This window comes from Zalophus californianus, chromosome 11 (genome assembly GCF_009762305.2).
Source record: "Zalophus californianus isolate mZalCal1 chromosome 11, mZalCal1.pri.v2, whole genome shotgun sequence".
Lineage (NCBI taxonomy): Eukaryota > Metazoa > Chordata > Mammalia > Carnivora > Otariidae > Zalophus > Zalophus californianus.
This window is the reverse complement of record NC_045605.1, coordinates 414357-440935: the sequence shown is the minus strand read 5'-3', so window position 1 is coordinate 440935 and position 26579 is coordinate 414357. Positions and strand designations below refer to the sequence as shown.

The 26579-nt window shown below is 39.9% G+C and overlaps 1 protein-coding gene across 1 annotated transcript; it reads left to right on the top strand.

Annotated features, from left to right (window-relative positions):
• Positions 1–1419: 1419 nt before the first annotated feature.
• Positions 1420–16617, top strand: ANGPTL5 (angiopoietin like 5). The gene is made up of 9 exons (XM_027580733.1): positions 1420–1452; positions 2339–2493; positions 4099–4243; positions 5933–6036; positions 6552–6645; positions 8751–8851; positions 10506–10626; positions 12652–12837; positions 16100–16617. Exons 2-9 carry the CDS (start codon positions 2401–2403, stop codon positions 16417–16419), a joined length of 1164 nt encoding a protein of 387 aa, XP_027436534.1. The 5' UTR covers positions 1420–1452; positions 2339–2400; the 3' UTR covers positions 16420–16617.
• Positions 16618–26579: the final 9962 nt, after the last annotated feature.

The following is a 26579-nucleotide window of genomic DNA, read 5'->3' as shown; positions in this document are numbered from 1 at the left end:
TCAAGGAATCGATGTAAAACCCAACCTCAAATGAAGAGGAAGCCATTGGAGAGTTTCGAGCCAGAGCATAATATGATCTAAGTTAACCTTTAGAAAGAATCACTCTAGCTGCAGTAGGGAAGCTTAGACTATAGTTGATAAGACTAGACATGATGAGGGTAGTTTGAATGTTGTTATAGTAGGTTAGGTGAGAGATTATGGAAGCTGGGGGTAGGATGGTGGTAATTGAGGTGGTAAGAAGTGTTCAGAATTTTATTTATTTTTAAAGATTTTATTTTTATTTGAGAGAGAGAGAGAGCATAAGTGGGGGTAGGGGCAGAGGGAGAAGCAGGGCCCCCATTGAGCCAGGAGCCTATGCGGGACTCCATCCCAGGACCCTGGAATCATGATCTGAGCCAAAGGCAGTCGCTTAATCAACGGAGCCACCCAGGTGCCCCAGAAGTGCTCAGAATTTTAAACCTTGAGCCGGTAAGAGGTATTGATGAATGGTTGGGGCAAGTGGGTGAAACGGTTGTGTTTCAAATGAGTGAAAAAAGAATCAGATGTGACTCTGTGATTTGGGGCTGGACCAATTGGATGAAGAGTATTGCCATTTACTAAGATGGGAAAGAACAGGTTGAAGGAATAAGATTTGGGCTTCGGACATGATCTAAGGAGGAGACGCCTAGTAGACACCCAACTTCATAACATACCTCATAAACTGTTGATGGTGTGCTGTTTACAAAAGGAACTAATAATAACCCCTTTATGGTTACAAAGCATGTCCCCATAACTTACCTAATTTGAGTACTGTAATAACCTTGTGAATTATGCAAAGCAGCCTGTGAGGGACAATTTCCTGAGCTTTCACTTTCTTCTTGGCTGAGGCTATTTTTTTTTTCTATCTTCTGCTGAAGTATTTTCTTGCTCCAGTAAGAATTTCCTGGATTTGTTTCTGGGAAAGCTATGAAAGAACAAAGAATTTTAACATCTGGCTGATTTAAAATTACTGAAGTTCTGCCATATTCATTACAGTTTTGTAAGACTTCAACCAGAAATTAAAGATAAGTGCTAATCTACTCTTAATACAGATTATAAGCATCATCAACAATGTCAGCAATGTTAGAACTGCATTATAGATCAAGTCAAATAATAGTAATAATAGTGACCCCTAACATTTGAGTGCCTGCTTTCTCTGGGGCACTGTGCCGAGTGCTTATGTGTATTAAATCATTGACTCCACAGCATAATCCTCATTCTACAGAGGAAGTAGTTAAGCTATCGTGGTATTAGATAACTTTGCTCAAGATTCCAGAACGAAGGCAGGGCGGAATCAAGATTTGATTTGGTCTCAGAGCCAATGCTACCAGCCGCCTCATGCTGCCCGCTGGAGAGACTCAAGAGTAAAAGAGTGTTTGGGTTTAATAGTGGACAGTGAGGAAGTACAGTCAGAGAATACTTAATTGTTTGAAGGTATTAATTCATTAATCAGCATTTGAGTGCCTACTGTGCCCCAGTCAGCAGGATTAGCCCCAGAAACACTATGGTAGTTCTCGGGCTGGGAAAAGGGAGTAGAGAACGTAATGCCTGGAACAGGAAGCAAGACTCAGGAAAGATTTGGATCCTTTTATTTTATTTAATTTTAGCATAGTGAATATCTAGGCATGTTTATATAATGAAGAGAAGGAAGTGTGTACGGGGTTGTTTGGAGACTCATTATAGACATTGATCTATCAGCTCTTAGAGAGTGGTAATTTTCAGTAATAATAGTTCCCTGACATTCAGAATTTTTGAAGTTTTAGTAACATAGATGTTACATACAAATCAGAGTCCTAGAAATTTGGCATTTATGTGATTAATATGACCATCCCTGAAAGCTAAATTCAGGGGGAAGCTTACTTTTTACTGAATTAGCTGTCCTGGATGTCCACATTGATTAGATTTCTGCTTAGCGTTTTGTAAAAACAATTTCAATATAACCTTCTTTCTACTCCATCATTCATGTCTTCTTCCTTACTATTTTTATGCAAACTGGTTTACAATTATTGAGGGATATTTTATCAAAGGTGTTTTTTCCAAGGCCCCCCAAAATCCAACTCATAAACATTAGGTGGGCTTATAAATTCATGCTTTATCTATTTCCTTATTTATCTAGCTTTTGCCTATATTCTAAGAGCAGGCATATAACCATTAAAAAAAGGTTTGTATAACTTAAAAATGACAGGATCTCTATGGGCTACCTTGTTTTTCATACGAAGGGTGTTGTTTCAAACGAGGGCATGGAAACCAGTAAGTATTGGCTGCTGTTTTTGTTGAACACCTTCCAGAAGTTTTCAACTGAAGACTCTATGCACTGTAGTTCTTTCAACAGAGAGCTGACTGATATTTGAAGAAGTTTTTCATTTCTCCAAGAAGAATATAATGTATCTTCCTCAAGCTTCACTTTTACTCTTAAATACAGTTATTTTTATTTGTGGAGAAGTTATACAAGGTAACTGTGTACATCATTCTAAGGTAAGAATTTTAGCAATATTATTTTAGCTAGGAAGTATGGTTATATTGTTTTCAAGATACATATTAAAAGTTTGAAAATATTAATTGTAGTACCCAATGTAATTATGGAAAGATTAAAGTGTTTATTTAGAATGCTGAGACTCTGCTTAAATGATATTATTTTTAAACTTAGGAAACCATAAACTGAGGATTGTCACTTAACACATTTCTAATGAAAAAAATTTTAAAGAAATTACAGGCCTAGGTTAAAAACTAGCCAGCAACTTTCAGGTTAACTTTGATAATGAAATAGCTGATAGGTATAAAAAAATTCACTTTGCTGTTTAAAAAAATGAGTATTCTATAAGCGTTTATATTTCAAATACAGTCTTGTGAGTGGTTACCTAGGAAATTAGAAACTTTTATTTAAAACAATGTCAGTGTGACAGCTAATAAAGTATATGCAGTACTCTAAGTAGATGGGGATTTGAATCTGTACATATTCAAATATTGATTTATAATTTAAAATATTTTACAATGTATTTACCATGGTATCAATACCAAATTCAAAGTTCCAAGGTTGAATAAAGAATAAATTTTAGGAGAGCCACACAAATATTAATAATACAATTCTCTAAAATATTAAAAATGTAAAAACCTTATTTTTTTAGAGCTGAAAAAATATGGTTGTCACCTAGGTTTTTGAAAACATCAGTATGCCAATTATTACAAGAGGAGAGGGGAAAGAGCAAGAAGTTAAAAATAGGTCAATGTAACAAAATGCCAGGGTCTTTTGGGGGCAAATATCTTTTATAATATGATTAGCTCTTTACCTTTTTCTCAATATCCAGGTCAAAGGGAGGTAAAGCTTGTTACTATTTTCTTTTAATAACATTTATTTAAATCTATGTGACTTCTACCAAAGAATGTTTTCATATCGGAAAACCAGTATTTACCAACAGAAATCAATACATTTGGAATGGCAGCTGTATAGTTGGCTTTCCAAGAAGACTTCTGTTGTTGATTTTGCAAAATTCCGTGCTTTTTTACTATTGTCACTGATACCTTTCAAACCAATGAGTACTTGATCTTTCACATCTGTAAATAGCTTAGTTTCTACAAAAGCAACAAGCCTTCCACACATACCCACCCCTCCCGCCCCCGATTCCTAATAGGTTGCTGGCAGAAAGCCCATTTGGCTTAGAAGTGTAGATATCTCAGGGAACCTTCCGAGTCCTGGTCAAGGAACTTCAGATTGCCAGATAGATGCCTGGAGCAGGGAAGGCTGGGTGCTGGATCAGACACCGAATGGGCTAAAGTTCAAGGTCAAGGCCACGGAGCCACTAATGGAAAGTAGACCCTAAATATATCCCTCAGGAATTGGAGAAGAAGAAGGGAGAGCAAAAATATTGAATTAACATATACTTTTTATTCTTACCTAAAACTTACCCATAAGGTTTACTTGTGGAAGTTTGACTAACCAGTTCATTGTTTTTTTTCTCTTCTAACGATCATCCTTGTGTACGTCCTGAAATTTCATCTTTTCCATGCACTCTTCTTATTATGTATTATGTATAGAACATACTTCATATATTATTTTCTTATTTCTATTTTTTTAATGTAAAGGATTCTCCAGCAGTTAATGTTGTAGAAGACGTATCTAATGCAAAAGATGAGAGTAAAAGTAATGATACTGTTTATAAGGAAGACTGTGAGGAGTCATGTGATGGTAAAATTAAAATTACGCGAGAAGAAAAACATTTTATGTGTAGTAAGTATTAAAAATGACCACAATTATAAGGGTATATGATTTATTATTTCTAGGGTATACATAGAAGGAAATAGGCCTTAGCTTTGTTTGGGTCATTTTTTAAAAATTTAAACTCAATTAGCATCATTAGTTTCAGATGTAGTGTTCAATAATTCATCAGTTGCAAGTAACACCCAGTGCTCATCACATCACATGCCCTCCTTGATGTGTTTGGGTCATTTTATATGTATGTTGATCATCCTAGGCCAGAGGTTTTCTGTGTTTGGCACATGGTAGGTGCTTAGTAAATATTTGGTGAATAAATGAATGAATCCTTCTTATACACAGCCCTGCGGCATCTGCTGCCCACCGAGGGCAGAGGGCCCTGAGAGCTGTGTTTTATCAATCCACCAATGGCTATTTTTGATCTTCCCTCTGAGCCACTAGGAAATTGCACCTTAGTTTTGAGGAGGGAATCCATTAATACTGAATAGCTGCTACAACAAGTATAATACAAATTCATAGCCGATTTATGTAGCAAAGCATAAGAACAAATGGTCAAAGTCTTGATTTTTGTTTAAAACTATTCAGTGACAGCGCAGGAATTTTCATGGTCTATTACAAGCACATGGTGGGCAAGATAAAGAAGGGGGATCGGAGAGGGAGGGGGTGATGCTCTAGTCTAGCTCTTACAGGGTGGACGTCCTGGCCAAATTATGTGCTTAATTCTATGTGCAACACGAGCACCTCTGGTTTCTCAGGCCGGTGGGTGCCCCGTGGGTACTGTCCCTTAAGACAGATGTCTAAATCCGGAGGAATCTAACAGAAAGCGAGAGACTGAAAGTGAAAAAGAGGGATGTAGCTGGGTGGGGTCGGTTTTAAGATATCGAGGGTTATTACGTAATTCTGCTGTGAGAGTGAAAATTAGAGAGAATCTTTTGAAGAATACTATGTAGATGCTTCTGTTAGAAAAGGCACATCTCTATAATTGGCCTGGGAAACACAACATAGTGGATGGTTAGTTCCTGATTTTGAGGGTTGTGTCGTAGAGAATGTCTTGGGTATAAGAAGTACAGACTGAAACATCCAGGGACACCACGGGAGCCTGCTCTCCAACGATTTGGGTGATCTGTACTGCTCTGGCAACACTTCTAAGAATACAACTGCTTTAAAATAAAAAAAAAATTTTTTTAAAGAAAAACGTATAGTAAAAGTTCAATCAGAAACCAGCCAACCGAAACTTTGACTAAGACTTATTGTGTATATGTGTGTTTGCTATTTGCTTATATAAAAATATACAGCAGTAATAGAACAAACTAAGAGAAATATTTATTTTGAAAATTAACTTGCATGATATGGATTATTGCCTTTTACTTTCTTATATGGTAAGAATTGAGGACTTCTGGACCTCCTGCTTTTGTATCTCTCATCTTATGAAGTCAGAATTAATATTCAGAATATTGTCTCTCTGTTACATGAGATTAAATTATTTGGGGGTCATCTAAGCTATTGGAAAGCATAGTTTCATTAAGAAGTGTTAAGACAGTTATTTTCTTGGTTAAACAAAAGTTAAACTAACTGGAGTATTTAGATAGATTGAGATATTATTGTGTCTACATATTTATCCAAAATCATGTAAAATTCATGATTTTTCACTCTATTTTCTCTAACAATCTAATATTTAGCCAACACTTTTTATTATGATTTAAGGAAACTTGCAAAATTCTATTGTTTCCTACACCCGAAATACCAAAAAGCTGCTAAGAAATATGATGGACGAGCAACAAACTTCCTTGGATTATTTATCCAATCAGGTATGGATCTGTTCTCTTGCGTCGTTACTGCACATATTCATCGATATGGTTGGAGGCACAGCTATTTCATTTTGCACTGTGGTCACATCCAGGCGTGTGTTTAGGGCCTACTCTGTTAGGGGCATCATAGCAAGCCTCAGGCAGACACAAAGCTGCTTGGACCTGGTGCTGGTGAGGTGGTGGGTGTAAGGGGACAACTGACTGAAAGACGCAGGCCCTAAGTGGCGCCCACCAGGAGCCCCGGTGTGTGAGGGGGAGCTGGAAGGAACAGGTTGGCGGCCTGCAAGGCTGCTCACTGCCCAGGGGGCAGGTGGGAGCCACACCTGCAGGGACCCTGTGCTGCTCCTTTGCAGCCTTGCTGTAGGGGTGAGGGGCGCAGTGGGTGGGGGGGCAGTGGGCATTATTACATATTGCAGAGCTGGGTTTGTAAGAGGCTCGGGGACGCCAGCTATAGAATTCAGGGGAAGGGGTTTTGTTCGAATATAAAGTGCTTAAAGGTGTGCCTGTGTGTTTAGGTTAACGAGCTCATGAACCGGGTTCTCCTTCTGACCACAGAAGTTCTCAGAAAGCACCTGGACCCTTTTCCCCACAGGCCGGTTCAGTCACATGGTGAGAACTTTGCTGTTTCAGACTTTTCGTTCTTGTCTTTAATTGCTTCAGATTTTCCCGCACGACTTGGTGCCTTTAGGGGTTTTGTTTATAAAATACAGCTATTATCTAACGGACTGGAGGAGTCCTACCTGCCACTGGGCAGACTTCAACACGGACAAATGTGGTTTCCTAAGTCGGGAAGGTTTTTGAGCCTCTGAAGGCCATGCCGTATCAAATGTACATCCTCAATTTGTTGCAAACCGCATGGTTTTATGTACGTTGTTTCTGGGCTGACCTACATTTTATTCATGACTAATCTTCAGTTAGAAGAAAAGAAGGTTTCAGAGTTCTTTCCACCTGTGGAGTATTTTTGATATGTTCCAAATATTTCAAATTGGAACACAAAATTTGAAAAGAAAAACTTAAGACAGAAATAAAGTGGAATTTAGAGCTTTTTGTATAAAAATACAGTGTAGTAGTTCCCAGAGGCTTGGGTTTCTAAGGAAAATACCGCATCATGTCTTACAAATGTGAATGAATACCAAAGAGCTCCAAGTAAATAAATATGATTGAGGGCCTAGGGTATGACCTTTCTTCCTTACAAAGGGAAGGAAATAAACAATTACTGAGAATCTCCTAAGTGTCAGGTGTAAGACAGGCACTTGCGTATGTTATTTTATTTTAAATCATTTTATTGCAGCTCCTGTAGTTAGGAGCGTGGGCGCGGAGGCCGGACCGCCCGCCTTCCACTAACTCATGCCATTTCCTTATCAGCAAACTGATGATGCACTTACCTCCTACAGTTGTTGCAAGGGTTCTATGACCAAGTGCGTGAAAAGCTCTTCAAATAGTGCCTAATGCACAGTAAGACAATATGAGGCTTTGCTGTGATGATGATCATCATCAGAGGAGGAATATGCAGCCCAGGAAAATCTAAAGAATGTGTGCACGTTTATTTGGATGGTGATAGCAAAGCGTGTATTCCAACCCAGATCGATTCTTTCTTGTGAACTCTTATCAAACCTCCTTGCGTCCAAGGTTCTATAAGAATGTCTCAGCAATTCAGAACAAAGGCAACAAACCCATTATCTTCTGGAGAAAAAGGGGGAAGCAAACAATCTTTAACAGATAACTTTTTGTAGACATTTTCTGCATATGTGTGCTTTATATAGCGCCTCACTAAGTAATCACCAGAATAACACTATAAAGTAGGCAGTATTGTTACAATGATGGAAGAAGACAAGTGGTTGAGGAGCCTAGCTAAGGGTTCTCGGCTGCTGAGGAGTAGGGCTAGGACTCTAACACAGGCTGCTGGTCTGGAGTCAAAGGCTCGCATGTGTTTGTTTCTCCGGGTAATTAACAATGTAAGGGTTGCATTTATTTTATTACATTTATAAAAGATAACACAAAGTGTCTTAGAATAAAATGTAATATCCATATATCCAAATAATATGCTTACAACACCCTGGGAAGTGGGATGCTTTGGAGAAGGTGATTACAGGGTGCTACAGTTCTAACTATTGGCCGCAGAGCAGGCTCTGGCCTCAAGCATAATTTCTTTTTGGTGCAGAAAGTGATTTTCCCGTCCTCTCCCTTTGGCTCTTGTAACGGCGCTTCCCAACTAGAGTCTCTGAAGTTTCCAGTAGTCAAGGGTGTGTCACTTGTCATTAATCTACTTTGGGTAGATTATTGTATGGTAGATTATTATCATTTGGTTTTCTCCTTCCCATTCATATAGATTTCCTTTACACATTATGCCCCCAAAATAAGCCTAGATTCAGGAAAGAGCATTATTTATTGGGTGAGAGAATGCATAACTATAAAATCTATTAAATAAATGTGGATCCCAAAAGGAACATTTAAGCAGTATGGAGTACTAATCAGTAACAGTGATGTTACTAGTGAAGGTTTATTGCAACAAGAATTCCTTAATCCCATTTCTTGCGTGTGTTTTCTCCTGATTTCTAAAATCGAGATCATTTTTCATTTCTAAGAGGTTAAAATCATCATATCGCTAATGGAAATTATAATTTCAGAGAGCACTGTCAGATCTCTACAGTAAAATGATTAAGTCTTAAATACACACTTGAAAATATCCTAACTAACTGATTTTACTTTTCTAGGTTTAGATTGTACTGACATTAAAAATACCATTGGCTCTGTCACCAAAACACCAAGTGGTTTATACATAATCTACCCGGAAGGATCTAGTTACCCGTTTGAGGTAAAGTTTTCCCTTATCATATGAAACAGGACAAGCAGCCAATCTACTTAATTAATATTAAAAATTCAATTGTTTTAATATTTTTTCTTGAAATTTTTAATATAAATGGGTAGAAGTTCCAGTTTCAAAATTTTGGTTTTCTGAAATTCTTTGCCCAAACCATGAACCTGTAAAACAGCTTGAGAGTTTTTCATTTTTTCACTTTTCCATTTGAGGTTTCATGTTTATACTCTTTGAAGTAAATCCATTTGGTGTAAGAGCTTATATTATCTTTACAGTGGGCAGAAATATGCATATAAATGCTTGCTTTAATTAGCTTGTGGATATTAGAAAGTAGTGGGGTGCTCTGCCTTGGAACTTGCTAAAAAAACTTTGATTTCCCTTCCTATACATGAAGGTGACAGATGGTTTTATGTGATTATGTAAGAAATTAATAATTACAAAAAACCTTTCACTGAAGTATGAGACAGATTAAGAAAACCTTTTTTAAAATTAAAACCATTTTTAAACTGAATAAGATAAATTACGCTCATGTCTATCTTTAGTATCCTATGCTATGATTTCTGGAAGAAATTTCTATCAGAAATTACTGTTATTGACAGGATATATATAATATATTATAATATTAACCTAGGAATAGTACATATACAATAACATATAAATTATTTATACATAATTTTTTCTGTTCACTCTTTTGTGCATAAGAAAGTTTATGATGTCACTATCACATCTTATTGATAATCTCATTAAACAATAACATAATTTGTCTCCTGAGTAGATACTACCAGTTTCTCATCCTGAAGTTATTAAATTATTTATTTATTTCTAACATTATTTTCTCATCTATTGACAAGATGTCAAAAAATTGGGGTTTAGATGAGAAATAATTTTAAAATTACCTAACTTTCTTCACCTACAGATTCAAAAATGAGCCTGAACATACGAGGAGAGGGAAGGCTTCTGATTTTGTCACGAGTGGGATGCATAATGACCTTCTCAAGCTGTGGGAAGGTGTTTGTTACCTAACTTCCTCCAGGCTGCCTTTCTCCGTGTGCAGGGAGTTTCGGATGGGGATGCTGGCTTAGATTTTCTCCCCATGTCACTTCTCGGGGTCCCTCCAGCTGTCCTCTTAGGGGCATTTAGAGGTGCAGCTAGAGACACCTGCCGAGGTAGGGCACGGATCGCACCATTCTGTCTGCAGAGCCCAGTCTGAACACAGGCCTTTCAGGCTTTTGGAGAAAAGAGTAATTGAAGACAGGTACATGGGCATATTTAATGAACACTTTAAAAAATCAGTGTTTTCATTCAAAGGAAAAGTGAATTTGCAGATACCTCAGGCTGCTACATCAGACTGGTAGCACTACCACTCAACTGAAAAATATCCATGGGGCTGAGGGTTACGAGCATAGAACACATGTATGTAAATGGATTACTGACACAGGGAACTGTAATTAGCTTAGCTGCAGGTTTGTCTTAAAATAAACAGCATTATTTCTAGAGATTGACATTTGAATATATGAATAGCATACAACTGCGTTGAAACTTTCAGTGGAACTGTCTTAGCTTTCTCTGGGCTTAAGGATGAAGCATGAGCTTTATGTCAATGAATGAAAATGATAGTATATGATTTTTATCTTTTCTGGGTCTGTCTTAGGTAATGTGTGACATGGATTACCGAGGAGGTGGATGGACCGTGATACAGAAGAGGGTTGATGGGCTCATTGATTTCCAAAGGCTGTGGTGTGATTATCTGGATGGATTTGGCGACCTTTTAGGTCAAATCTTATTTCTCCTCTTTTTTTCTTCTTTTTGGCATGACACCTATGGACTGTTTCTCTGTAGGTCACATCACAAGCAAAAACAGCAAATCCTCTCTCAAATTACTTTCTCTTCATTTCTATTACTTAGAACGAGTGGGTCTTGGGTTGGGATCTGGAAATCCTTATCTTTAGATATGTGTTGAAATGGGGTTGAGTGAAAGTTCTAACCTGGGTAATTATTAAGCATTTACTGTGTACCTAGCAGAATTCTGGTAGATGCTCAACAACTATTTGTAGAATGAAACACTGAATGGGTGGGCAGGGTTGTCATGAACCTTGCAACGCTTGATGTGTGTGGTATGTCTCCGCGAATGGAGAATTGAGGTGCACAGTGGTACAAATTCAAATCACGTGACCTGGGAGTAGTATTTTATAAAAATTTGTGAAGTCTGTTCACATAATTGCCGCATGACAGCATTACCTTTGCCAGCAAATAGGAATGCCAGTATTTCTGACCACTGCAGAATTTGAAGTTTGTTGGAAGTTTTGCAGGCGATTTTGATCATTTTCATGATGTTATTTTAAGTTACTGTTGTTTTAATTTAAAAGCTTTAACATCCCTTGATAACATCGTCCAAGGATTTAGTAAGCAGGGGTGTTAGTTGTTTTGCTACAATCCTGCCTGCATGCTAATGATTTTAGAAAGCACAGGACATGTAATGAAGTGTTACAAAGGCGGCTGGACAGATGCCATGTCATGGAGCACAGTTAATATAGTGTATTTTCCCAGCATTACCTCTAATTTTCTGGCAAGTGCTACCTCCTAATTTCAGTAGTCATAGATCTACAGGTTCTGAATTGCCATCCTTCTCACTTGATGCTTATTTCTACCGGGAAATTATCTGAGTTTTGAGACAAAGGTCTTCAGGCAGGTATATTTCATGTGAACAGACTGTACTTGGTATAGTTTAAAAAATAAACTTGGGATTAAGGAAAATATATTGTTAATTCAAATTAGGGGCTGGGGAGAGGGGCAAGATGGCGAAGACACTTATAATGGAGTGTCATAGACTGGAGACACCAAGTGGACCCCCTTCCTGTCTCTTCTTCGGGGTAATTTCCACTCCTGCATGGGTGTGCAGTTAGAGCGCCCCGTCAGCCCTGAGGGGAACGTGGTGCCCTAGCTAGAGTTGCAACCGCGTGAATGCTGTCACTCTGTCCCCCAACTCGCCAACTCTCGGAAGTTTGTTTCCACTAGACCCGTCCTTCCCTCAGTCATCTCAGGGTGCAGCTGGGGGAATGTACGTTAGAGCAGAGGCTGTGCCAAGGTGGGCAGGGGGAGGCTCGAAGCCAGCAGCTAGAACATGCAAGGAGCATGCAGTCCCAACCCTGTTTCCTAATTCATCCTGGAATTCATTTTCATTCATCACATGTCATGACATGTTTGTTTGTAGGTAGCTGACACTCTGCATTCTAATGAAGAAATGCTTATTCACAGGGCATCATTCTGAAAGACAAAAAAAAAATAATTTCAACTGAGCATTTTCAGGAAATGTTTCTTTAGGAGCTGCTGATTTGGAGGTTAAAACTCTTAACATTTATGAGCACACATCATTTTGTTACCTGCCATTATATTTCAACAGCTTCTTTGTTGACATACCTTGAGGTAAATCTTGAAATTTTAGTTAGTCGTTAAATGAATTTTTGAATTTATTTTGGTGAGAGTAAAAATAAAACAGTCTAGTTACCCCAGGCTGGTGAAGTAGAAGGGGGAAGACTACATATATGTGTGTGTGTGTAGGTGTATATACATGCTTGTATACGTATGTACACACACATACAAATAATACATATGTATATATGTATATATATATTTTGTAAATTAGGCAAACACTGATAATTTGAGTGAGGGCTATCTAGTCTCTCAAATAATTTATGTGAGACATTTCAGTGTTAAAACTAAACAACACCAAACACTCAATAATAAAGGGTTATTCTAAGTTGTATTAAAATATGTTGAAACACTTTTTTTTTTAACAGGTGAATTTTGGCTAGGACTAAAAAAGATTTTTTATATAGTAAATCAGAAAAATACCAGTTTTATGCTGTATATTGCATTGGAATCTGAAGATGACACATTTGCTTATGCATCATATGATAACTTTTGGCTAGAAGATGAAACAAGATTTTTTAAGATGCACTTAGGACGGTATTCAGGAAATGCTGGTAAGTTTTTTATTCCCCAAATTATGCAGGATATTTAAATATAGCTTAGTCAATATTAGGTGAAGATAAAGTAATGCGTTTCTCTTGGTCTAGGACACATGACTGATATTTTTGAAGCCCTGCTATGATCATTGAACCATCTCGTGATTTTGAAGAGCTTATATTCTTTAAAACTATTTTCCATGTGTAATTGCAATTGACTCTTTAGAAGGAGAGTCTATGGGGCAGGCTGGGAAGGAATTGCTGACATTTTCATGTTATGAGAGGTTGGCATTTAGAAATTATAGAATGTTAGAGCTGATCTCTCTTCTTCTCACTTCCCAGCTGAAGGAACCTAAGATTAAGGGACTTGCCCACAAGTCCCAGCTCATCACACATGAGCCAGGGCAAGGAGCCAGGTTGATAGAACAGCCAGTTAAGTGGGTATTTTTTTTCACTATACCTTGTTTCATCTACTCATTTCCAAATAAATGTAATTTTTAAGAAAGTCAAAATACATCATGTTAAATTTATAATTTGATGCTGAAAAGTATTAAATTTGAGTTAATACCAAATTCAACTCTCCTATTGTTGCTCATCATGGCACTTGTTTATTGTGTATATTTATGAGTGAGATATGTTCCTAGTTCTTTAACTGAGTACAATATAGAGGGAGGATAAAGAAAACCAAAAGCTTGGAATACTGAATACTGGCAGAGCTTTGGTGATTTAAGAGAGGGAGAGAAGGATCCCAATCGATTGCAACTAGAAAATCTTCATGGAAGGGTAGTTTCTAACAAGAAGTAAATGTTAGATTTAACGTGGAAGGTTTTTTGAAAGTATATACTACAGCAGAGCTGGATTCAGTCAGTTTGGGCCCAGGTATTTATATCCAAAGATGGAGATGTCAGCATTCTTATAGTTGAGAACCACTAATCTGTACTTGGAGGAAGGGACAGGCTTCTGGCCAATGAATGTTGGCAAAGAGAACGGCTTGAGCCAAGATACAGCGGGAGGAAAATGGCTGAGCGTGAAGAGGTGTCGGGTAATGTTGGAGTCCCTGACATCCGAGGGGGCTTAGCCTTGGGATATTAGGTGAAGGTCTGAAATTCCAATCCTGGTGTATAGGGAAAATTTTCGAGAGTTACAATGTGTGATTTTTAATGCTGCATCTATAAAAGTGGAAAGAACTATCTCAATATGGAACATATTCTGTTAGGAAATGTTTGTGTGGGTTTCTCTCTTGGAGTAGGATCTAGAGGATACGATTTATAATATGGTGCAAGTGTTTTCACCACAGAGCCCTCAGACTTTGCCCTCAGAAAATACTCTGCATTTTCCCAGTAAGGTGAAGTAACTTTCAACAGATGATCACATAATACAATCAAGATAAAGAAAAGTCGTCAGTAGAACATAAAGATAAAAACAGATAAAACCAGGGGGTTAAGTGTGATCAGGTGCATGGTAGAGGTGAATTGCAAATTTGATTTTGACCTCAGAGCAAAAATAGAAATATGAAATTTGAACATTTGAACAACACAGTTGTTCCAGGAGGACAAATATTCTTGATTCTAAAACTTGAGAGAGCTTCATTTGGGTTCTCAGAGAAAACAGTGCTGTGTTCTAAGTAGACTCTCACAGGAAACATGGCAGTGAGTTTTATTGGGCTAGGTCTTAAAAATAGACTTATGCATTATATTGTAGTATTATTTTTTAAGGATTTTATTTGTAAGTCATCTCTACACCCAACGTGGGACTCGAAGCTACAATGCCGAGATCAAGAGTCGCATGCTCCACCGACTGAGCCAGCCAGACACCCCCTATGCACTGTATTTTAAGAATCATTTATTAAATACAACCCAGGGAGGAGCCCATATAACATATAACCGTTCTGGTGGTTGGTCTTTGTCCAGAGAAACTATCTGTGGAGGAATCATATGATTTAGGCAATGTTCCTTAAGTGTTGTCTCTCATCCGAACTTCTGTGTGGGTGCTGACAATTATCTTCTCCCTGCAAATCCCTGCAATGTGGGCATTTCATTTCCTGTGAAGTGTAGGGTAAGAGGCTTTAATAACCAGCAGAGCTGGGGTATAGGATGAGCCACTACCACTTAGGAAATTCTCCAGGCTCCTCAAAGACCCAAACATTCGGAACATAATGAAACAAATGTGGGCTTTGGATTCCTCAAAGATTTTGCATAGCTTCACTTTAAGTCAGTGTTTCAAACAGATTAGCAAAGTTTTTTTTTTTAGAGATTTATTTATTTATTTTAGAGAGACTGAGAGAGAGAGTGTGCACATGCATGTGTGTGTGGCATGGGGGGGCAGAGAGAGAATCTCCAGCAGACTCCCCACTGAGTGCAGAGCCCAATGTAGGGCTCCATTTCATGACCCTGAGATCAGGACCTGAGTGAAAGCAAGAGTCAGACGCTCAACGGACTGTGCCGCCCAGCGCCCCAGATTAGCGAAGTTGACCTGCAGGTGTGATCTCATGTAAGGGACTAATTAGAACCTTCTGTTTATACGGTTTTAGTAAAATAGGGCATGGCTTCTGCCCCTGCTACTTACTTACGTGGGCTCCTTGGCCAAGATGCTCACTCTGAGGTTTTGGTGCCTATCAGGGATACCATACATGAACATCAGCCATTTAAAAATGGTTTTCCTTCAACTCCTCTCCATGTGTTGTGTGGGGAGCCATGAAGAAAAGGCACACCTCGGTAGTGTAGCTGATGGCATGCTGGAAGCAACTGGGTGTTTTATACCAACCTGGTGGCCCCTAAATAAAACCCAACAACTTGTGCATTTACAGATGGAAGCATCTGAAAGGTGGCAGCAACCTTTCCAGCCAAGCGATGGAGACTGGTAGAGGCATGAACACTTATTCTGTACTCTGTATTATTATTACATAGACATTCTTCTTTTCCCTATTACCATATTACCCTTCCCTATTACCATATTACCCTTCCCCAAAGTATGACGGGTTTGTACAGCATCATTTTTGGCCTAAATTATCTGATTCTGTCTACACAGCCAAATTTCCGTTTGGACTGTGATTTTACACCAAATATCCACTTAACGATGCCTATCATGCTGAGGAATTCATTTCCAGGTTCTGCTATATTGCAATCTGGAGGAGAGATTTTAATACGATACCTAGTAGAAAATAACCGAAACCTTAGCTCTAGATGCGAAGCTTTATAACAACAGATTTGGCAAAGGTCAATTAAATTTACAAAAAGTGCCTTTTAAATGTACCCATGTAAAAAAAATCTGTTTTACCCAGGTGATGCTTTCCGGGGCTTCAGAAAAGAAGAAAACCAAAATGCAATGCCTTTCAGCACATCAGATGTGGATAATGATGGGTGTCGCCCCGCATGCCTAGTCCGGGGTCAGTCCGTGAAAAGCTGTAGTCACCTGAGTAACAACACCGGCTGGTGGTTCAACCAGTGTGGTCTAGCGAACCTAAACGGCATTCATCACTTCCCTGGAAAATTGCTTGCAACTGGAATCCAATGGGGCACATGGACCAAAAACAACGCACCTATCAGGATTAAATCTGTTTCAATGAAGATTAGAAGAACTTACAATCCATATTTTAAGTAATCTCCTTTTAAATTGTAGTGTGTGTTCCACAGTTATTTTTGATAATATAGAAGGGATTTTACATAGTTTCTCTTTTTACTCTTTCAAACCTTTTAGCCAAAATTTAACTATAGATGACATCTAGGTGTTAAGGGTTTAATTAGAAATCTTTACTTTTGTAGAGTTTTATAAAACATGGCTCAGTGTATGCTTTTACTACTAAGCACATTAACAATATGTAATAAAATTTGTTTTAAGTAAATTGCACCTTGTCTTCCTGGAGTCTGTTGTCCTTTCAAAGAATTGTCCCTTCTCTTCAAAGAACATGTATTATAGTAGGAATATTGTTAGGAAAATTGAAGAGAACATTATACTTATTTCCATATTCATTAGAAATGGTCAACTCTATAATATACAGATAATTTCTATTGAAGACCATTACAAGGAATAACTGTGCAGATTAATATACACATGGTTTAAATACTTTACTATTTCCAGGTGATTCCACAATATTTTACAGGTAATAAGAGTTTGCTGCACCAAGAAAGTCCTTTTTTCTACATTTTATTGTGGTAATTTTATTCTTGTTTGTAATAAATGTACTGTACATTTATATCCTTTTATCCCATATTAAACCGGCGAGAATGGTAGGAACTTCTTTAAGTGAGGGACAACAGAGAAACAGCCATGACTCAGTGGTCTAGAGGCAGCTCTTGGAACAAGCCTGTCCCCTCCACTTTTTCCACTAAGTTGGAAAGAGTTGGAATGGCAAGTATTCCTTGGGAAAACAGCAGGGAACATCCTGAGCCAAGTGTCAGTCATTGATCAAAAAGATGAGGGATTATGCTAAGTGAAATAAGTCAAGCAGAGAAAGTCAATTATCATATGGTTTCACTTATTTGTGGAACAAGGAACAGCATGGAGGACATTAGGAGAAGGAAGGGAAAAATGAAAGAAGGGAAACTGGAGGGAGAGACGAACCACGAGAGACGATGGACTCTGAGAAACAAACTGAGGGTTCTAGAGGGGAGGGGGTGGGGGGATGGGTTAGCCCGGTGATGGGTATTAAGGAGGGCACATTCTGCGTGGAGCACTGGGTATTATACGCAAACAATGGATCATGGAACACTACATCAAAAACTAATGATGTAATGTATGGTGATTAACATAACATTAAAAAAAAAGACAAGGGAGACAAGAACCAGTATTGAACTGAAAAGTACGTTGTCCAGAGTTAGGGTGATACACTGAGGTAGGAAGAAGACTGAGTTACAAATACATGTGAGGATGTAGATCAAGGGGAGACATCAGCCCAGGTAGGGCTGAGCTTGATCAAAATGGAGAATCTGATCTGAGCTCAGGGATGGGCAAAAATGGCAGGGTCACCGTGCAAAATTGCTTTCGCTTTGATCGCCTCTCAAAGCTGTGAACAGATCACATCCAGGATTTGCACAGGGTCAGGTTGCACGTGGGGGAACATGGTTCCCTGTGGCCTCCATGCATTTCATGGAGGCACCGTTGAGGATCTGTGTCTTGGCAGTGGAGGAAGATGTCTACCAGGTCGGAGGAACATAGAATGGCTAAGGGGCAATGGCCCCCAGGAAGCCTTGTGAGAAGCTGCAAAGTATCAAGAGGCCTTAGGCCCCGTTGTGAAGGAGAAGGCATATTTTGGTTAATAATCCTGAGCTCAAGGCTCCCAGAAATGAGGCGACCTGAGCCTTGGGAGAAGCTAAGCGATCAGGACAACTGTTCCTTTTTTGCTATCTACTCTCCTGACAGCCCACACGCATCCCCAGCAGTGGGCAGGGAAGGCCGTGCTATAGTTCATGGTCTGAACAGCATCATCACAGATCATCCTTTCAGGCTCTGAGGGCTGCCCCAGAGAAATGGTCCCCTGTGAACACACACACTGAAACAAATTCAATAAATACAAATAAAAATTCTTTCATCAACTTACACCTTCCTTGTTAGTAAACGCTGAAACAGTGTCTGGTTAGAAATCAAAAGAAAAATATGCAGACCCAGAGGCTTCTCTCTCTATAGCAGCATATGTATTAATTATAAATAGGAAAAGCTTAGCAGGCATGACAACTTTGAGAACTAGAGTACTTAGAAGCAGGCTAGAAACAAGCTGAAATCTGTTTAAGCATAATTACAAAACATCACCGATGCATCTAATACATTCATTCTCTGTGTTTCCTGTGAAAGTGCAAGTTAAGAAGTCAAATGCTTGGTTTGTGATGCTTGAGAGTTCGGTGCATTCCCGGCTGGGAGTAAGACCTGGGGCACTGCATTTTCCAGTATTGCCCAAGCCCTTCATACTTCAGAGGTCGGCTCCTGAAACCAAGACAAATGGTAAAATGAGAACTTTGATCTTTTTTTTTGTAAGTCACACAAATTTCTGAGAAACATATCTGAAAACATATTTAATTTACATCTTTAACAATACTGCAATTTCACACTTGGATGGAAGTTTTGTTACCAAATACATTTTTGGGGGTAAAATTCCATAAATGTCTCAAAATAAGACTCCTAAAACTGGCCAAATATTCAAGCAGTAAACAGACTTAGTATCATAAATGAGAAGTATGAAAGCAGCTGATAATCTGAAAATTAAGGACTTTATTCGGCGTTCTACCATCTGGACACAGGACCTGAATTAAACTTCCATTTTAAATGAGTATGGGTATAACAGACATGGATTTCTCATACTGCAACTATCTCAGCTCCAATGTGCTAATCCAGTCAGCGCCCTGCCAGGCATCCGCGAGCCCGGGGTGTCCACATGTGCCTGGCCCGGGACGCAGACGTATGCACCAGCCGCCACAGGACAGCTCAGGCTGCCCTATGTCCCTGTGGATGCTCGGCTGGAGGCGACTCGCAGAGCCACCACTGAGCTTCAGAGGAAGACACCAGGCAGAAAAATGATCTATGTCTGCCCTCCACAACAGCGAGGAAGAATTAGTCAGCTCTGTTTACTCTGTGTGTGTTAAAGTCCTTCGCTGCTTTTCTGTCCAGCCAGGTGGCCTGCAGCCATCCTGTGACGACCGGGACTGACCCCAGAGCCTCTTCCTTGCAGAGTCTGGATCACCGTTCCTCAGCTCTCGCCCCTTCTCCTAGGACACAGGGGGTCCTGAAGGAAAAGTCAACTGGATCCCCTCCCACCCAAACACTAACAAACAAAAACTAAAGTTAGGAGAACCTGTGTCCTCCCCTGAGCTGCCTGCTTTCAGAAAAAGAGCCAGTGGTATTTTAAAGAACAGTGACTCTGTGGCTCAATGGGAGTTTTCAGGGGCTGGGAGGATCCTCAAGGAGGAGGCCCCGCACTCAGGCTCTTGCAGGCCCCGGGAGTCCATCTCAGCCCCTAAGCAAGTGAGAAGGACGGGCTACGGGGCCAGGATGCTGTCTGGACGCCTCTGAGTCACAGGGTGCCAGGTGGCGGCACGGAGGACGTGGCCATGAGAGGACAGGGCGAGATCGAGCCAGGACTGTCAGAATCCTCGAGGGCGGTGGCAAGCCTGGCTGTGTGCCGGTGACGTTTTGGGCAGACAGGGTAACAGGTGGTCGTGATGGAGAGAACGGTGGTTAAATAGCAGCCAGAGGGGTGGGTCTGGTAGTAGATTCAGGGAGCAGAGCCTTCCCCAGACACGTCCGTGGGGTGAGCTCAGGCAAAGCAGAAGGGGGCATCTGAGGCTCACTCCAAAGCAGTGAGGGTCCAGCGTTTGTGCCCTGATACTCGATCTCTGGTGGAGCCCGGAGAAATTTGAACACCTGTGCCAGAGACCAGATTATACATGAGGAAAGCTCTGCTGGGCTAGAGGACGGGACTGTGAATTGTGGAGGTAGGGATTCTGGGCGATCTTGTCTTCCTACACTGGATGTCCTGGTAAATTATTTTGGAAAATTTCCACCCCAAACATTTCTCTACCCAGACACGATTGGAGGATTTTCTCCTAAATTTGTTGACGTGCCTTGGAAGGTCGTGAGGGTCTCTGACTTAGACCCACAGTCTATGAGATAGATGATGTGTGTGCGGGAGGGGGGTACTTAGAAGTAGACTCTTAGATTCGGAGTTTGGTGGCCTGATCCTCACTTCCCGTTCAACGAGAGAGTTCTTTTTCTTTCACAAATATGACTTCTGCACCCTAGTCCGGAGAATGACCAATTGTGGTGGTTTGAACTGGGAGACCCGGTTGAGTTTCCAGGTGCAGGAGGGGCAACTTCTTTTCTTTTCTTTCTTTTTATTTATTTGTTTATTTACTTACTTTAGAAAGAAAGCAAGCATGGGGAGCGGGGAGCAGGGGAGGGAGAGAGAAAATCTCAGGCAGACTCCCCACTGAGCACGGAACCCCACGTGGGGCTTGATCTCACGACCCTGAGATCATGACCTGAGCCGAAACCAAGCTTAACCGCCGGCACCACCAGGCACCCTGGGCAGTTACTCTTCATGAACAACTGCTGGGTACGCTGGCACTGTCCCGGGGATGGGGGACTCCCCTCTGCTTACATTTGTTAACAGAATTTGGGGGCCTCACTGAAATAGAATTTCTGAGGCTGCCGCCTCCTTACCTTTTACAAAAAGAACAGTTTGCGGTTGGGGTTGCATTATCAGGACAAGGACTGCGTCGTTTGGTTGGATGACTGGGACACTTAGCAGGCCTCCCGGAGCACCATCAGTAAAGACAAAGGAAGTAGTGCAGAAGGAGAAAGAGTGCAAGCAAGCATTGGGAGCACAAGCCACTTCCTCATGTAGCTCCCAGGCTGCTCGTTATTTGTACAAGGGTGGACTTAGTCTCCAGACTGAACTGCCAAGAGCTGTGTGTAATGCATCTCTGCTCTGGGAGCAGAACTTCCAAGTTTCCAGCAGGGGCTTTCATGTCTCTTGCGGTCACGTAGCCACACCAGGCTGTCCAACTGGTTACACCAGGCTTAAGCCATCGATAAACAAACTGGTTCTGCCTGACACCAGCAGACTCCAAACTGTACACAACACATCATAAATCATTAGCTCACTGCCCTCATCTTGGCTAAGTGTCCATGCCAGAATCCCAGGCATCCTGGAGACAAGCGCAGAGGCATCCTGGAACCATCCTATACAATCTACCCTCTGACACTAGGTCATGTCTTTTAAATTATATATTGGGTGTTACTCTTTTCCCTGGAACTTTGGCTATTTATAGAACAGGGGGAAAAACATTTTCCAAAGTAATAACTGTTTCCCAATGAGTACTGTTTTAAATAGGTATTGTTGTACGCACATTTCAGTTTACCAAATTTCCAGCGCAAGAATGCCCATAATTACGTACAAACTTAACAATGGTTTTACCTCCCTCTGCCACTGAATATGCTTTAGGGAGAGGGGATTGCTTTTTTTTTTTTTTTTAAAGAACTGAGATATAATTTATAAACCATAAAGGCACCCTTTAAAAGTGTGCAGTTGGGTGATTTTTAGTACATTCACAAGATGTTATAAACATTACCACCATGTAATTCCAGAAAATTTTTATTACCCCAAAAAGAAATCCCATACTCAGCAGTCGCTCCCCATTTGCCTCCCCCACTTCCCAGCCCCTGTAAGTACAAATTTACTTTCTGTGCCTATGGAACTATTCGGAACATTTCATATGGATGCAGCCACATCATGTGACTGGCTTCTCGCCCTTAGCATAACATTGTCAAGTTTCATCCACACGCTGTAGCAGGTCCCGTACCTTACTCTCTTCTTTCTTTGGAGCTGTCATTCACGTACTACACGACTTGCATACACAATGCACTCTGTTGAAGGAGTACAGTTCAATGGTCTTCAGTATATTCGGCATTGTTCAACCATCACCACAATCAGTTTTAGAATATTTTTACCTCATCTTCGGGTATACTCTATTTGGAGTTTCTTGAGCTTCTTGAATATGTAGATGAATGATTTTCATCCAATTTGGGAAGTTTTTGGTCATTATTTATTCAGATATTTTTAATGCTTCTTTCTCTCTCTCCTCTCCTTCTTGGACTACCATTTTTGCATATGTTGGTACTATTGATGGTGCCCCATAAGATTCTGAGGCTCTATTCATTTTTCTTTATTCTTTTTATCTCTGTCCTCAAACTGGGTAATCTCAATTGACCTATATTCAAATTTGTTGATTCTTTCTTCTGCCTGCTCAAATCTGGGCTCCTTCTCTTCAGTTATTGTACTTCTCAACCCCAGAATTTATATTTGGTTCTTTTTTTTAAAATAATTTCTTTTTGTTGATATTCTCTATTTGATGACATATCATTCTTATACTTTCCTGTAAGTCTTTATATATGGTTTCTTTTAGTTCTTTGAATATATTTAAACAACAGATTTAAAGTCTTTGTCTACTAAGTCCAATGTTTGAGCTTCCTTAGGGACAGTTTCTAGTGACTCTTTTTTTGTTTGTTTGTTACGTTTTTTGTCCAGTATGTTGCCCATATTTTCTTGTTTCTTTGCATGTCTTATAATTTTTTTGTTGCAAATTGAACACTTAAAATAATATCATGTGGCAACTCTGCAGTTCAGACTCTTTATCACTCCTCATGGCTTGTTGTTTTTGCTGCTTTTGTTGTTATGTGTTTGTTTGCTTAGTGAATTTTCAGAATTAATTTTGTAAAGTCCTTATTCTTCTTCAGGTTTGCCCACTCAAGTGTCTGCTTGGTTAGCTTAGTGGCCACTTAATGGTTTGATAGAGATTTCCTTAAATGCCTGGAACCAATAAGCCTCCCAGTCTGCCAAGTGGCTCTTTGTGTGTTTTGGGGGCCTGACTTCAAGACTCAGCCAGGAAGTTCACAACTTTGCTTTAGCCTTCACTTTCTCCTTGTGCAGGAGCTCAAAGTGAGCCAGAGGTGAAAGTTTAGGGCCTTCTTAGGTCTTTCCTGAGCATGTGCAGAGCCCTGTGAGGGCATACAGCTCTATACATGCAAGCAGCCTTCCAGCTTCCCAGGAATCTAGAAGAATCCCAAGAAGATTCCCAAGCTTCATACTAAAAGTTATACAGCTTTTTAGAGCCCCCATGGACATCTTATTTGCTAGCTTTTCCTTTTAAGTTTTTTGGTTAGTCTATTGTTTGGCTCAACTCTTATCCATTACTTTAGGCAGCTGCAATGTTACATAATTGCCTCTAGTTGTTCTCAGCAAAGGCCCCTGGAGAAAAGACTGCTTAGCAATGGAAGGGTTCCAAGTAAGGTAAGCTACGGTATTACGAGTGGGTTCTTCTAGGGAACCACCAGGCCGTCAAACCGTGATGATTCTCTGTGAATGTGCTTTGCAGGAGCTCTGACCCCATTCTACCATCTCCAGTGTATTCCAGGCTCTGCTGATTTTTACTGTGATTGCAATTATTGGTTTTCAAAACTATGATCTGAGGAGAAGTAGGAATAGATCAAATTATAAAATCACAAAGCTCACTGTTCTTACCAAGATTGAGCCATTTTTCTTGAATAAATTATCTCTAGATTGTTGCAAGGCTTTGGTTAATTTCTAAAGTTCTACAACAGTTGATTTTGACCATTTCCCTTTGGTGTTCTCCTTGCTTTTATAGATTTTTGGAGGATTATAGAAAGGGATAATTTTGGAGATTATTTGTAGGAATCAGGTTCAAATGGAAGAACATCTTATAGATATTTTTAACTAAATCTCCTGGTACATTTTATGGTTTATATTGGTATTATCATAAACTGTGTTAAAAATCAACTTAACTGGGGCACCTGGGTGGCTCAGCCAGTTGGGCGTCTGCCTTTGCCTCGGGTCATGATCCCAGGGTCCTGGGATCGAGCCCTGAGATGGACCCCGTGCTCGGTGGGGGGCCTGCCTTTCCCTCTCCCTCTGCCCCTGCTTATGTGTGCTCTCTCTCTGTGTCAAATAAATAAATTTAAAACAATCTTTAAAAAATCAACTTAATCTTACTAATTATACCAGATAGTGGTTACATTATGAGTTAAAGTAAAATAAGTAGAAAATTAACTAGTCATAATTACACTAATGCTTTCTTATAAAAGTGGCCTTTTAGTAAGTCATAACTACATTAATGCTTTCTTACTAGAATTGACGATATACCAAATATTGTCATGAATTGGAGAATAAATCAAGGGCCAAGTCTCATTTAATTCTGGATTGCAAATCTTGTGGGCATACACATATGCCATGCTTCATACTAAGGGTTATACTGACATGAGACCTCAGTGGGCTTTAAGTATTGGTCAACTTTGTTAAAATGCTAATCAAGCTTTTTTTTTTTAAAAAAGATGCTATTTATTTATTTTGAGAGAGAGTGAGAGAGTGCACGTGCACATGAGAGGAGGGAAGGGCAGAGGCAGAGAGAGAGAGAGAGAATCTCAAGCAAACTCCATGCTTGATCCCAGGACCCCAAGATCATGACCTGAGCCAAAACCAAGAGTTGGATGTTTAACCAACTGAGCCACCCAGGCGCCCCACCAATCAAGTTTAATAGGCTTCCTATTCTGACTAACTGCAAAATTTGGTACATCTAGTTTTTGGCTGTACATGGTGTCTTGGCCGTTAGAGGGGATCTATGCGAATTATGCTCTCCATGAACTGCCATAGGCTAGGGGGTCCACACATCTTTATATACATTCCACGTACTTCCACTGCCAAGATTCCAGGCCATTTTCCTTAAACTATTTCTGATTCTATCTCAAGGGGCATGTTTACTTGTCAGTCTTGAGTCAGTGTGATCCTTAATATTCTATCCAACTGGTTGTTGAGTCTTTATTCACTTCTCCAAGGCTGTACTATTTGTCCAGGCTGCTTGTCACCCTTTCTCTTCCTCCTGAAATAAAATCTTTGCTAAATGTTCAACATGGGCCAATAAATTTTTTCCTTAGAGACAGATTTGGCTTGTCCCAGGACTTCTAGACTTGTGCCATTTTCACCAGGGCACTTATAGAGTATTTTGACCAATGTTGCTTTATTTATCCAATGTGTTGTTGTCATAGAGTACTTATTGCTTCAGTAGTTTTGAATATATATTTTGGACCCCAAAATGGTGAGTTCCACATAATAATGCCATATGGGTATCAGTGACCCAAAATACAGTTTGAGTATGCCAAGAGCTTCCCATAGATGCTCTTGGCAGACAATGGGTTGCCATCAGTAGGTATATAAACCCACCAAGTTACTGCAACTAACATTGGTTTGTTTGCCTAGTATTATTTACCTTAGATTTTTGCCCTCTGCCTACAAAACATGGTCTACAGTCATTGGGAAGCATGATACAAGGACAAATTTAACATGCTACAGTAGAGAAAAACAAACTGAGGGTTCTAGAGGGGAGGGGGGGAGGGGGATGGGTTAGCCTGGTGATGGGTATTGAGGAGGGCACGTTCTGCATGGAGCACTGGGTGTTATGACAAACAATGAATCATGGAACACTGCATCAAAAACTAATGATGTAATATATGGTGATTAACATAACAATAAAAAATTAAAAAAATAAAATAAAAAAAATAAAATAACATGCTACAGTAGATCCATCATGTCTGAACGTTTTTCTCTGTAAGTTGTCATGTAAGTTAATAGATTAATAGTCACACAGTGATCTGTGGCTCTGTTATTAAATATATTAAACCGTCTTTTTTTTTTTTAAGGGGCAATAGTTTGTACTTATAACCTGTGAAATAAGTCTTCTGTAATAGATTCATTGGGGTCAATAACTGGCAAAAGGTAAAGGGGATGGGAGTAGAGAAGAATAGAAATGCAATCGGAATGAGCACTGGGTGTTATAGAAGACTGATGAATCCCTTACCTCTACCTCTGAAACTAATAGTACACTAAATGTTCATTAATTGAATTTAAATTAAAAAATAGTTTTAAAGAAAGAAATGCAATAGGAATGTGAGACAGGTCTGACACCCATGAAAGGAAGAGAAGGTAGATTAGATAAGAAGAGCCTCATATTGTGGTACAAGTCTGAGAAAGACTCGGCTAGCTCACCAGGGAGCTCCACAGCAAAAAGTCTCCATTGGAGGTGTCCAGTGTTGAGCAGCAATGGCCAGGCCTTATTGTCTCCCCCGACCTGCCCTGCAGTGACCAGTCACTGGCTGGAGGAAGTGGGGATTTGAATCAAACACTGGGTGATCCTGGAGGCAATGGTAGCAGACACAGTTGATTTACTGACTGTTCTTGGAGATGGTGCCGGCTGTCTCTCTCT